The sequence below is a fragment of the Oryza glaberrima genome, chromosome 3, assembly GCF_000147395.1.
Source record: "Oryza glaberrima chromosome 3, OglaRS2, whole genome shotgun sequence".
NCBI classification, from domain to species: domain Eukaryota; kingdom Viridiplantae; phylum Streptophyta; class Magnoliopsida; order Poales; family Poaceae; genus Oryza; species Oryza glaberrima.
The window spans coordinates 30,152,164-30,165,839 of NC_068328.1; the positions used below are offsets into that span (position 1 = coordinate 30,152,164).

Consider the following 13,676-nt stretch of genomic DNA (forward strand, 5'->3'; position numbering starts at 1 on the left):
GTTAGATGGTGTAAACGAAGAGCAAAGAACTCACATTATGTACATGCTATGGCGAGCTTGGTATCTGCGAAATGACCTGATCCATGGTGATGGGAGATGCTCGATAGCAGGCTCAGTGAGTTTTCTCACTAGTTATGAGGAGGTACTGCTCCCAAACCGACAAATGCCTGATGACATAAAAGGAAAGAAGCCAATGTACAGTGAAGGTCAGAAGGAGAAGCACATGGCAGAAAAGCAGAGCAGCGGATGGATAGCGCCACCTGATGGAGCGGCGAAAATTAATGTTGATGCCGGGTTCAGGATGGAAACTGGGGAAGCGAGTGCAGGAATAGTAATACGAGATTGCAGAGGTCTCATCCTGCTAGCGGCATGCAAAACACTGCATCCGTGTAGCTCTGCAGAACAGGCAGAGGCATTGGCAAGCCTTGAAGGTATCCGGTGTGCGTTGCAATGGATACATATGCCTGTTATCTTGGAAACAGACAATGCAGAGGTGGTAGCAAGACTGAAAACGAAGCATTCATCAAGATCAGTGTGGGAAGGAGTAATTATGGAGGCGAAAGCAGCGATGCAAGGATTGCAAGCAGTGAAAGTGGCCCATATAAATAGGGACTCAAACAAAGTAGCCCATACTCTAGCTCAGATGGCTCTTAGCTCAGGAAACTATCTGGAATGGAGACTCTGTGCCCCAGCAGAAATTCTTGAGCTATTGAACCAAGAATGTAACCCACATTTCGGTCATTAATAAAGTCCCTCTTTACGTTTCAAAAAAAAAAAAGAGTATGTAGATGCTCATCAGGATCCCCTCCCCTCCACTGAGCTTATCGCCAGATGGAGATCGGCGCCCCACCCCTGTTCAGCTGCGAGATGGCGCAAGGAGCGGAGGAGACGAGACGGGAGACTTTTTTTTTTACGCGAAGGGAAGGGGAATACTCCACCTTTATCTCAAATTTTCTACTTTAAAACGAGCTATGTTGGGCTTGCAGATATTGATGGGCTGCTCATTCTAGTTGGGTCCGACCGGCGTTGCAGCTTACGTGTTGGCCCATATTTGGTTATGTTCGGGCCTATTTTACCTGGGCCATGATGGTTTTGCGGCTTTAAGACCCAGCCCATACCAGCCCAGCCCATTACCTCGCGGCTCGCGCTTTCCCGTCTCCTCTCCTGGTTCCCTCTTTCTCCCGCTCCGTCCGCCTCCGGTGAGCTGAGCTCCGGCGAGGCGAGGTCGGAGATCCCACCGCCGTGTCGCCGCCGCCTCCAAGTTCTCCTTCCTCCCTCGCCTCTTCGCGCCGGCGAGGTCCCACTTTCGCCTTCCCGGATCGGCGCCGGTGAGGTCCGGCGACATATCGCGTCCCCGTGCATCCATCTACTCGGCCGGCGACCGCGCGCCCCTTCGCCGTCGTCTTATGCGCTTCCCACTGGGCCGCACGATCCGGACATGGGCGCGTTTGGGCGAAGACGCCGCCTATTCGCGGTTCGCGCCCCCCTCCTCTCCCGCTTCGTTTCTCCCCAATCTCCACCTCCACCTTCTGCGCGCGCCGCTGCCATTCACACGCATCGAGTAAGCTCGATCTCATCACCTCCCGAGCTGTAGTCTTTGCCCGCACTTGAGGTCGCGCCGGCCGCCGGGGCGGCAGAGAGAGAGAGAGAGAGAGAGAGGATTCAGAGAGGTGTTGTTTGGCCGCGCACGCGAGGTGTTCGACGATTTGCCCACCTGGTCTCCTCCAAGCCAGAGAGAGGTTATGCGCCGGTGCGGCCGAATTCTTTTCCCTCCGTCTCTCAAGTTCGTGTCTCATAGCGGCGGCAGGCTCTCCGTGACACGCTTCTCTACCACCGGGTTCGACCTCCCCGACTGGTTCAGGAACCCCAAGGACGATGGCTCATGCGCCGGCTTGGATGACGAGGAGGACGACATTTTTGTGCTCCCGACTGAACCCAACGTCTCGGATGAGCGAAGAAGCCAGAGCAGCGCCTCCAGGTCGCTGTCGATCCGCCCTGGCTTTCCTGCAACTGCCTCCCATGAGGATGCTGAGTTCGAGGCCGACATCGATGAGGTCAGCAGGATCCTTAGTGCTCGTTTCGCGTCTCCTGAGGCCATTATGATAGCCATGGACTGCTGCTCTGTAAGGGTCACTGGCCGCCTTGTTGACAAGATCCTGACGAGGTTCAGCAATGATTGGGTGGCGGCATTCGGGTTCTTCATGTGGGTTGGCACTCAGGGAGGGTACTGCCATTGTGCCGATTCATATGACTTGATGGTAGATATACTGGGGAAGTTCAAGCAGTTTGATCTGATGTGGGGTTTGATCAATCAGATGGTTGAGGTTGGAGGCTTGATGTCGCTCATGACGATGACAAAGGTGATGAGAAGGCTTGCTGGGGCAAGTCGATGGACCGAGGCCATCGACGCCTTCCATAAGATGGATCGGTTTGGAGTTGTGAAGGATACAAAGGCCATGAATGTGCTCCTGGACACACTGTGCAAGGAGAGGAGCGTGAAGCGCGCAAGAGGCGTCTTCCAAGAGCTGAGGGGAACAATACCTCCAGACGAGAACAGCTTCAATACTCTCGTGCATGGTTGGTGTAAGGCAAGGATGCTGAAGGAAGCTCTAGAAACAATGGAGGAGATGAAGCAGCATGGATTCAGTCCTTCAGTGGTGACTTATACCAGCCTGGTAGAAGCATACTGCATGGAGAAAGATTTTCAGACGGTTTACGCTCTCTTGGACGAGATGCGCAAGAGGCGGTGTCCCCCAAATGTTGTTACATATACCATTTTGATGCATGCACTGGGGAAGGCTGGGAGAACGCGAGAAGCTTTGGATACCTTTGACAAGTTGAAGGAAGATGGTGTTGCTCCAGATGCTTCCTTCTACAACTCCCTGATCTACATACTTGGCAGAGCTGGGAGGTTGGAAGATGCATACTCTGTGGTTGAAGAAATGCGCACAACTGGAATCGCCCCTAACGTCACTACCTTCAACACCTTGATTTCTGCTGCTTGTGACCACTCTCAGGCAGAGAATGCCCTGAAGCTTCTGGTTAAGATGGAGGAGCAGTCATGCAAGCCAGACATAAAGACATACACGCCATTGCTGAAGCTGTGCTGTAAAAGACAGTGGGTAAAGATACTTCTGTTCCTAGTGTGCCATATGTTTAGAAAGGACATTAGCCCTGATTTCAGCACTTACACCTTGTTGGTAAGCTGGCTGTGCAGAAATGGGAAGGTTGCCCAGTCTTGCCTGTTCTTGGAGGAAATGGTGTCAAAGGGTTTTGCTCCAAAGCAGGAGACATTTGATCTTGTGATGGAGAAGCTTGAGAAGAGGAATCTGCAGTCAGTGTACAAAAAGATTCAAGTTCTCAGGACGCAGGTAACAAATCTGAAGCATATGGAGTCCTTTCAATGAGAGGTCACTGATGGTGGACAACATTGTGCTGTGTTGTACAACACCTGTGGTCATGAATCTTAATATACTGCTCATTGGAATGTTTATGCAAACTTAATATGTACTGCTCATTGGAATGTTTATGCAAATGCGACTGTGATTCAGTAACTATCCTACTTTTCAATTGTTACAGTTACTGCTATGTTACATACTCCCTCCGTATCATATTATAAAACGTTTTGACTTTTTTTTTTCTAGTCAAACTTCTTTAAACTTGACTAAATTTTTACAAATATAGTAGTATTTTCAACACAAAACAAACATATTACCAAAATATACTCAATGTTAGATTCAATGAAACTAATTTAGTGTTTTAAATGTTGCTAAATTTTTCATAAACTTGATCAAACTTAAAAGTTTGACTACCAAAAAAAGTCAAAGCAACTTATAAGGGAGTAGAAACTACTGAGTACATTGATAATAGCAGTTTCAATGAAGCATTAAGGGCATTCATCACCAACAACTGATATCATCTTTTACGTCTGATACAATGAGATAGAAGGCAACTGGTTGATTCATGATGAAGTTTTGCTTGCGCTCTGGCACATATAGGCATGTTGCTGGCACATCACAGGAAAGCGATTTGGCATGCACAAATCAGGTGTTTAGCTGCCCAAGAAACATCACTTGACAACTGTCATTTTGACATATTTACACCTTTCATAACACAAAGAGTTACAGCCGCAAAGTTTACAGGTGGCTTCGTCCTGTCTATGTTAATAACTTTAACGAACATTTAGACGTTTCATCGTGATGTACAGCTCCATCTGTGTTAGAAATAATTAAAATAAAGTGTAATGAAAGAATAGCTACAAAATTGTTTGGATGGAGGACAGGTGCTGCCACATTTACTGCTTAGGCCAATTAAATGGTTTTGGCAAAGGATGATTCTTTTGACTCCTGTCATCCATAAAATGTATTGTCGGCAAAGGATATTCTTTTGACTCCTGTCATCCATAAAATGTATTGTCGGCTTGTCGCCTCTCCTCGACCATAACGTATGCAAACAGAAGGAGCAAATCCGTTGTCCGGAAGCAGATATTGTGAGGCGACTTTCTAGCATAAGCATCTTATTTTGATCTCACATCAATTTCTTGAAAATATTTGCGCCTGTTCATTAAGAGAGTTAAGTAAACAAAGGCACTGAAAACTAAATGTAGCAATCCCACTAGCAATTTTTCATCAAAAAGAAATGAAGAGAAGAAAAACGAAATTAGCAAAATGATCTCTGCCAGCAGGTTGGCATGAAAATATATTGCAATTCGATAATTAGAACTTCATATGTTCCTTTGCAATGCTATATACAACCTGTAACTTCTTTAAAAGTTTATAAGGAATCTAGCTTATTTCTCTGCCCTCCCACAAGTGTGGGAATACCATTCAACGCAAGTCATCATAACCATTTAATAGAGAATCAATTGCATAGGCATAGGTATATTTTCTGATGCAAAATGCTAAAAGTGCAGGGAAAAAAATTAGCAGAGCAACTATAGTACATGCATATTCAGTTCAGACACATCAGGTATATATCATGAGTGGAGTTAGATTGAGACTTAAGTTTAAATGTTTCTAGCATAGTCATTCCCTTTATTAAATGAAAATAATACCGTGCATTTTGGAATAAAAGAAAAAGTTCATACAATTGTGATGCATCATATTCTTGGTGTAGTCTTTTTGGCTTCTGCAAAAAGTCCTTTCGTCCATTTTGCTGCCAGCCGGACCTTTCCAGATATTCTTCAATCAACCTGATATTGCCAGCAATAAGACCTCCAAAGAATTTATCAGTAAAACAAATTAAAAAAAAAAGTAAGCCCTGCATGCAACTCACATGCTACAGATTGACTTTTGGGAAGCTGCCAATTCACGGTCTGGATAGGAATCCTCCAATCTGAAGCTCAACCACACATACAACTCTAGCACCTGCATTTATAACCGTTTGACATAGTGATCGATCTAACCGTACAAACTGTTTGCAGAGATAAATCTACAGACTGTTTAGGGACAGTGGTGTAACAAATGGAAGACTGGCATGATCAATGCTGTTGTACAAATGTTTGGGGACAATGGTACACAGAAATAGAAAGTGACTGTGGGACAGATGGATAGCAACCTTTACAGAATGAAATAATATGCATAGCAGAAATCCTTCACAAGATAATGTACTAGTACTGCTTTATACTGGAGAGAGAAAATGTAAATAACCTTGTGAATTGATTCAAGCTCCTTCAGTTGATTGTGCGATTTAGGCACTTGGAGTGTCCCAGGTGTAAATATCTCTTTGAGTCGAACAATACCTTTCTTTGCATAATTTTCTGCAAACTGCATCTCAAAAAAAATCAGTGAAATTGTTTCCTGATTCCACAAAACACATAACTGAATGATAGTAGTACAAAAATGTTTGCCTGAATTAATCCTTTAGTAGATATATCATCACGAATGTCCACAGGACTGCGATACAAATTATAAAGTGTCAAATGTGTATAACTGAGCTTATATTTTGGACAACAGTTGTGGAGAAAGATATCCAAAAAGCATAGCATTCAAAAAGGACAGATTGATGGATCGATATAGGATTATAGGTTCATAGTAGTACAGATCACCTGAGACAGAAGAGGTATTTATCATATAGTCCAAGTGGTAGCTCATCAACAATAGCAGCAACTTTCTGTTAAAAATATGAGGAATAAAGGTTACTTTAAGCAAAATGTTTGAACCTCCAACTCAATAGGAAAAAATATGCTTGATAAAGTTCACTATCATTATAAATTTAACATTTTGCTAAAATGTTGTGTTTTGATAGTAGGCTGTCAATGCTGTTCTACCCAGGAGAACAGATTTTGACATTCCATAGAAGTCCTTATAGAGCATTAAAACAAACCTAATACTGAGTAAATTATACCTCTAGCTAAAAAACTATGCATAGAAACAATGCCCATGCCTTAAACAGGTGAACCGCTCAAGTGGTATATTCATGTGTACTATGCCGATGTGAATGCTGAGTCATGAAGAGGCATGCTGCTGCTGCCAACTTATTCCTCTTAGCAAAGCTGTCTCATTGTAAGTTTAGGATTTGATTTTAGAATTATTGTTAGGGGATTCTTCTTCACCACTTCCATTGCCCAGCCTTATTTTCATGATAGCTAAGAAGACAACTGAAAAAAACCTACCTAAATTATTCTCAAAAATCACATTTCATAATTTTGGCTTTTTAGAAAAAGCAGTGCCAAGCAGGACAAGACTTGTCTTTCTCCTCCTCTCTCTTATTCTCACTCCCTCGTTCCTTTCTCCATAGCTCCTCTAGGTCAAAGGATTTCTTTAACCTTATAAATAATTTTGATATGAAACTGTATGTATCTTATTTCCTAATTTGAACCTTTTAGCAACACCAACATGAGTCAGTTAGCAGAATAATACTGCTGGGCTACAAAAGTATCATGGTGTGGCAACTATTTGGACATGCACTAACAGTGCAGGGCAAACAACACAACTGTTTCATGACATGGCAAAAAGATCCTCTCATCAAGCTGGGCTGAAGCCACCAAACACACCATTGGAAAACACCACCAGATCTGTTTCCCATACCATTTGAGATGAGGAAAGATGAACATGTCAAAGAGATCACAACGGCTGATGCATCCATGGTTGTGTGCTTCACATTAGCCTGATAAGCTCATCGAAACAGCATGGCCAGAAAGTTTTTCTTGCCTCTTCCTACTATACTACTCCCTCCATCCCATAATATAAGGCATGGTCAAACTTGGCATAGTCTTCAAAACTAATCTTTAACTTATAATATCTCATATATTATAAGGTTTATTGCAACAAAATTATAACCATCTTAAAGTACATTTAAATGTCAATCTAATGATATTAATTTTAGCAAATAAAAATTTAATTTATATTATAATAATTGTTGGTCAAATGTTTATAAAGTTGAATCTTGAAATATGTGCACGCCTTATATTATGGGATAGAGGGAGTATGTAGGAGGAAAATCAGAGATTCCAACAGTTACAACAGTCAAAGCTCAACCGGAAATTAATCTTAAGCAAATATCCTCCTTTACTGATGTCCAAATCAATCTGATAACATCATTGCTTTTGTTTTTTGTTTAAAATGTTGGTTTCATCTCTCGATTTCAGTTGCTATATTGCCATGAGACTCATTAACCTTATTCCTGTATTGCATGCAGGCTAACTGGCTAGGTTTTTTATTCCTCATAGCTTCCTCTTGAACTAGTTCAGCATTGGATCTAGGCTGTACCAAGGTGCTACCAAGCTTGGCCTGGCCACAGCACTGAGAAATAGGGGGAAGGAGGGAGGGATGAGGGGCTTGCATTAAGTATGACTTGCATCAGTTTTGATAGGACAGTGCAAAGCAGATGGTTTTGGAGATGAGCGTGAAATTTGAACTCTGGACAGAGTTGAGAGATGGAAAACTGACTTACTTCTAGATAATTTGACCAAATATAGAAATTGGTGCTCATTGAGGGAAAGAATCTTACCAGCATATCTTCACAATCAGCAATGAAATAGTCTGGAGATAGTTTAGCCTTGTCCAAGAAACGCTCCTGTGATAAGAGTGAAAAGATAAGTAAGATGCATGTCCTGACCAGAGGAAGCATTGGCATACATTTAATGGTTGAAAACAGCATTTACAAGTAATTGAGAAAGAGGTAGGCAGAGAAAAGTAGAAAAAAGAGCAAATTCCACTTTATAACTATTGAGAAGCAAAGTCAAGCTGAAGTCCAAACAAATACAAATAGGATATCTTAATACTATGACTAAATTTTATTTTAGAAGCAATCCAATCCATATCACTGAAAAAGTTGCCAAGTTATAAATGACTTCATCAACCACCTGAAGAACTAAGTAATACTTTGCAGTTAAAGTGTTATAAAAGCATGAATAGCTTGCTGTATCATCCAAATTAGAAAAGCCAAAAGAGCAACACCCTTGTATTGTTTATGTAGTACAATGGCAATTCACTAAATCATAAATATATAATGTTATTCTCTGTTGTGTTAGGAATTTGCCATATACAGTACTAAGAAGGATGGGCTTTAGCTAGCTTACCAATATAGGTTGAAAAAAATCAGTTCCATGCAATCGTGAGTACAGAGATAATACATCGAATGTGGGGAAAAGTCCAGCGCGCTGCAGAGAGTACAGTGCAGTATTAGCATGTTATCTATACCAAGATTCGTGCAGCTCTCATCCTATTAGAGATAGACATCGGACAGAGTGAGCACCTCTATAATGGGAGAAGGTGATTTCAGAGCAGAGTGTAGTAATGGAAGATGATCAGAATTTAGACAGGTCACTTCACCAACTGGGAATTTAGATCCATATCTCCCAGCCCTTCCTATAAAATGAAGACAAAGTATTGCAATATGAAGAATATCTCAAATTCACTGCTCAAGTACCTGTGCAACAAGGGGGGAGGGAAAACTTAATCTGCCAGAGGCAAAACTATTAAGAAACAAATCCAATACCAGCAATCTGTTTGATTTCGGCCACAGTTAGTTCCCTGTTGCAGATGCCATCAAACTTCTCCAGTGTAGAGAAAATGATTCTAGAAATGTTCAGATTAAGACCCATTCCAATAGCATCACTAGCCACTAACACATTAAGGTTACTATCTTGATCATTGAACATTGTCGCCTGCAAGCTCAGGGAATAGATTTATCAACTTTTTCAAATCATCACAGCATCATCAAGAATAAAGCACAACATGCCAAGAGAAGTTTTGCCTCCTACAACCATAACTACCGATTTCTTGAAATTCAAGCTAAAATTTGTGGTTGGTTGTGCTTTACTGTTACGGGGTATTAATCAACAAATTGCTAGCTGAAAGTTCATCTCACAAACATTAAACAGAAAATTCTAATCCTTCTGCACCGCTAATTTTACTGACTTTTTAATCATTGTACAAAACATTATCCAGACAATCATGTGACTCAGATATGAGAGACCAAATAAACTTTATTAATGGAAGAAAATCAGCAAGATGGAATTTTAAAATATAAATATATTGAGCATAAGCCAAGCAAAACATGGCATATACATGTTAATATATTAAAAATGAAATGTTTGGTGCATTAGCTGTAAATTTTAATTAGATAAGGACCTAGAGACGTGAGAACAAGGGATCAACTACAATGGTGTAGTAGCAGATAACCAAGTGAGGGAAGTACCTGTTTTGTTCGAGTTTCTGGTGGCAATGAGCCATAGACAACAGAACAAAGATGCTTACCCCCCATTTCAATTCTTCTCTGCACGGACATTTTAAATATAAGAAATGTAGTTGAGCTTTCATATATTACTTCATATGCTAGATGATTAATTTTCGTAATAATCACAACATGAGGATGCTTTGATACATTACATTATGTATCTTAGTTTGCAGTCGCTTAATTCAAGTGCAGATCTAGGGCAGCAAGTTATCAGGGTCCCACCATGGGTATAAATCAACAATGATTTGTAATGTCACAGTGAGCATAATCTTTTTGGGTTTGTGCAGCAGACATGATGGTCACTGCACTCTGATCCTTGTGTATTTGATCTGCCCCTGGCTAAGCTAACTTAATTGATTCATATTTTTCATATCATGGATTTGCAATCTTTATAATCCAGTCTTTCGATTGGAGTGTTAAATTCAATAAATACCATGAGAAGAAAAGCAAAAAGAAACATGATTAGATGACTTAATAGATTTCAACTTGCATTTATGTAAAACAGAAAGTAAATTATCGATGGACTAGCCAACCTGTCAAAACATGCTACAAAGCTATCGCTGCTCTCACAACATGATGTAATTATCATATTGACTACTACAACACAGCTCTCCCTAGTCCCTGTTACATGCCTACATCTTCCGTACATAGTTGCATTACTTAAGTAGCTTTACAGGTTCGTACATAGTTTTCCCTTGTCTTTTCATCATTTCTGTAATGGGGGCTATCTAGTACCCTTCACTGCCAACCATACTAGTATAGTACTGTAGTGTTGTGAATCAAAATTCAAAGAGTTTAAGTGTATAGCGAGAAATATGTCCCATTTCTTAAGTCAATAGAGTGATTCCCCCCCCCCCCCCCCTTGAAGGAGAGAATAAAAAAGTGAAATGATAAAGTTAGTGGAGTACCAGATACACGTGAGGGTATGCAGAGGCCAGAGGGGTGTGTTGTTATGCTGGTGAGAGTTTGTTGTTTCAAAATTTACAGGTAAAGATCAAGTTACGATGATAGGTTTAACAAACATGGCATTTGGATCATTTCTCTTTCACCAAAAAAAAATAATGAGACTTTCTCAGCTTATTATTTACATTTTCTGGCAACAATTTGCAGGGGATATCTATTGGTTACTCTTTTAATTGCAGGACACAGGTCAGATAGATATTATTTCAGTATATTCTGCAACAGTTATCTGAAGAATGCCAACCTTAAGCATATAGATAGATCGTCGTGAGAACGTTACAACGCAATCCCCTGCCTTAATGTTAGAGAAAGACCCGAGAGTAGTCTTCAGAGGAACCAATGGAGATAGCCTCTCATAATATTGGACCTGCATAGAGACATACAGCCAGCAAATCGGAATATTTGACGACATGATGCGTGTATCAGTACTAACACCAAAATAAACATTAGACAGCTCAACAAATTCTATTGAGAAGAAACAGTTTCTCGAGTTCACTTGGAATATTATCTGCAAATACAAAACATCAGCTAATCACCAACAAAAGACAGATACATATGACATCATGCCTGCACATTACTTTCTCAGATGGAGGTCCACAAGTAGTGTTACTATCCAGGGGTGCAATCTAAATTGTTGGACGGGACCTCAAATTGGTATGGCTAAGGATAAGTTGAGTAACAGAGGTTACAGGATTGCTGATGCTATCCACCAATGATAATCCATAAAATCATTGTGTATCTTAAGTTAAAATGGAATGAGTTGAAACATATTAAGCATGGAGCTTTGAAAACAGTAAAAAAAAACTTACACTTGCAAGAACATGCGATTTAGTATTACTGTTTCATCCCAAACTAGGTAATTACATCATCTAAGTTATCCACAAAACCTAATGTCTTCACCAATGTCAACAAATCTAACTTTGCAACTAACATCATTCTGGCAGAGTCATATTAATGCACTTCAATTTAACTATGTGAGTTTCAACAAAATTACCGTAACCACATCACCAGTAGGTTCGAGAATTCGCTGAATGAGAGGAACCACAGCTGGGTCACCACAAACATGAAGCTCATCTGAACAAAGCCCCAGAAGTGCACGAGTGAATGAAAAACCCCTCGATCTACAGCCAACCATCTACTAAACAGAAGAAGATAACATGAGAATGATGAGGAATATTACAGTAAAAAATATGACTGGCTTGATGATGTAGTCCAAAAAAATGGGATGACAATTCTCTTAATTACTGTTTGTATTATGAATATACATTTAATTAGCATATCTACAGAAAGAAGGTTGAAGTACCTGAATTTCATCAATAACGGCACATTGATACTCAGTTGTCATGTCGGCCATCTCAACTGTCACTGAGCTATGCTTTGCACCTTCAATTTCCTCCCTTTCTTGTCCAGTAATTAAGTTACAAGGGACATTAGCTTTGTTTAGTCTTTGAGCTACCTCCCGTGCCAACAATCTAAGAGGTCCACAGTATACTCCTACAGAATTCATCAATAGCTCTGAGAAATCATCATAATTGTATATTAATTTATTATCACTAAGTAGAACAAAGTAGTACCTGAAGTACTTGCTTCTAGTCTCTTGAGAGCATTATGTGTCTTCCCACTATTTGTAGGACCGACATGTAAAAATACATTGCGCTTCTTTTCTCGGGCATTCGGATACCATATATGAGGATGGCTATTATTCAAAAGAAGCACAGCACTTATTTAGATTCTTTAGGAGAATATGAACTGTTCTACACTAGATCGTGGTGTGTAAAATATTTAGATTCTTTAGGAGAATATGAACTGTTCTACCCTAGATCGTGGTGTGTAAAATAAATGTGAAAATTATATTTCACTATGGCAAGTGTGAAGGTAAATTTAAGGAAACTAAAATATTGTGCATCCCACACTAGATTGGAAGTCAAAACATGGAGTCTATTGAATGTACGATACAAAATTCATAAACTCAAAGGAATCTGTAGGAAAATCGACTTCGATATACGTAAAAGAAGGCTAGAAAGATGGATTCTTACGTCAAGTCGGTCAAATCAAACTTCCCAGAGTTGTGGTAGCCCCTCTGTAATCTCAAATTGGGATGGTTGACCAAAGAATGTGTACCAGAAATGGAGCAAATGTAGCAGGAACTGGTATCTATATGAGAAGCATATACCATGTAAACCACAAGTTATGAGCAAATGTGTCCTACAGAACATTGGACTTTGCCACTGAAATTAGTTACGCAATCAAAGACGAAATGTCCATCCAAAGCAGAACTTTTCCTCGCAGTGTTCAACAGTACTAATATATTAAGGTTATGTTTCCCAAAATATAAGTATCTCTCAACAGATATAATCCGTTCATCAGAATAACAAGTAAATTGTAAATACAGGGGAAAAAACGTTTCCTTTTCCCCCAGAAAGAGTTGCATCTGACCTATATAATCCTTGACTGTTCTTTTTCTAATCAATTATGCAACATAGACCTACTACACCACTCATAGCATATCTATAGAAACCTAGCAACGCAGATACTACCATTGCCATGATCGAAAATGAGCGTGCCTCGAGGCACGCTCATTTTGGCATTTCGCCATACACATGCCGCACAAGGCACACCTCCAACAAACATGAAAAAGGAAACACTCCAACATGCCACATCAGAGAAAGCGAGCACAAACCATGGAGCCAAGAGGGCGACGCGAGGGCCGAATAGAGCGCCCTCCGGCGCAGCAGCGCCGCAGCCACCGCCATTGCGCCGCCGTTCCTCCCTCCTCCCTCAACTCAGACGCCGGCTGCGGCGGCGCCGGCGGCGGGTGGGGAACAGCGACGACCACGCCGCCGGGAAGAAACCAGGGCCGATTGCGTGCGGAGCAATCCAGGCGGAGGAAGCGGGGAATCCGGCGATGGCCTTCGCGCCGCCGGTGAGCGAGGCGGCGGAGGAAGCGGAGGTGATTGAAAAAGGAAAAAAAAAAAGAGAGAAAATAAAAGGGCAAAGTCTCGCGTGGACACCAAGGCCGGAATATTCCATCCGCT

General features: G+C 41.2%; 2 protein-coding genes across 2 annotated transcripts; one reads left to right on the forward strand and one right to left on the reverse strand.

Annotated features, from left to right (window-relative positions):
* Positions 1–1,127: 1,127 nt before the first annotated feature.
* On the forward strand, positions 1,128–3,557 carry LOC127766421 (pentatricopeptide repeat-containing protein At3g22670, mitochondrial-like). Its single transcript, XM_052291465.1, has one exon. It carries the CDS (start codon positions 1,743–1,745, stop codon positions 3,405–3,407), a length of 1,665 nt encoding a protein of 554 aa, XP_052147425.1. The 5' UTR covers positions 1,128–1,742; the 3' UTR covers positions 3,408–3,557.
* Positions 3,558–3,873: 316 nt separating this feature from the next.
* Positions 3,874–13,629, reverse strand: LOC127766420 (ATP-dependent RNA helicase SUV3, mitochondrial). The gene is made up of 17 exons (XM_052291464.1): positions 13,322–13,629; positions 12,678–12,795; positions 12,216–12,337; positions 11,945–12,135; positions 11,636–11,776; positions 10,886–11,008; positions 9,643–9,720; positions 8,941–9,109; positions 8,698–8,810; positions 8,522–8,602; positions 7,951–8,016; positions 6,047–6,111; positions 5,849–5,894; positions 5,649–5,765; positions 5,275–5,366; positions 5,087–5,191; positions 3,874–4,556 (listed from the first exon to the last, which is right to left on the reverse strand). The coding sequence occupies exons 1-17, from the start codon at positions 13,392–13,394 to the stop codon at positions 4,517–4,519; spliced, it is 1,740 nt and encodes a 579-aa protein (XP_052147424.1). The 5' UTR covers positions 13,395–13,629; the 3' UTR covers positions 3,874–4,516.
* Positions 13,630–13,676: the final 47 nt, after the last annotated feature.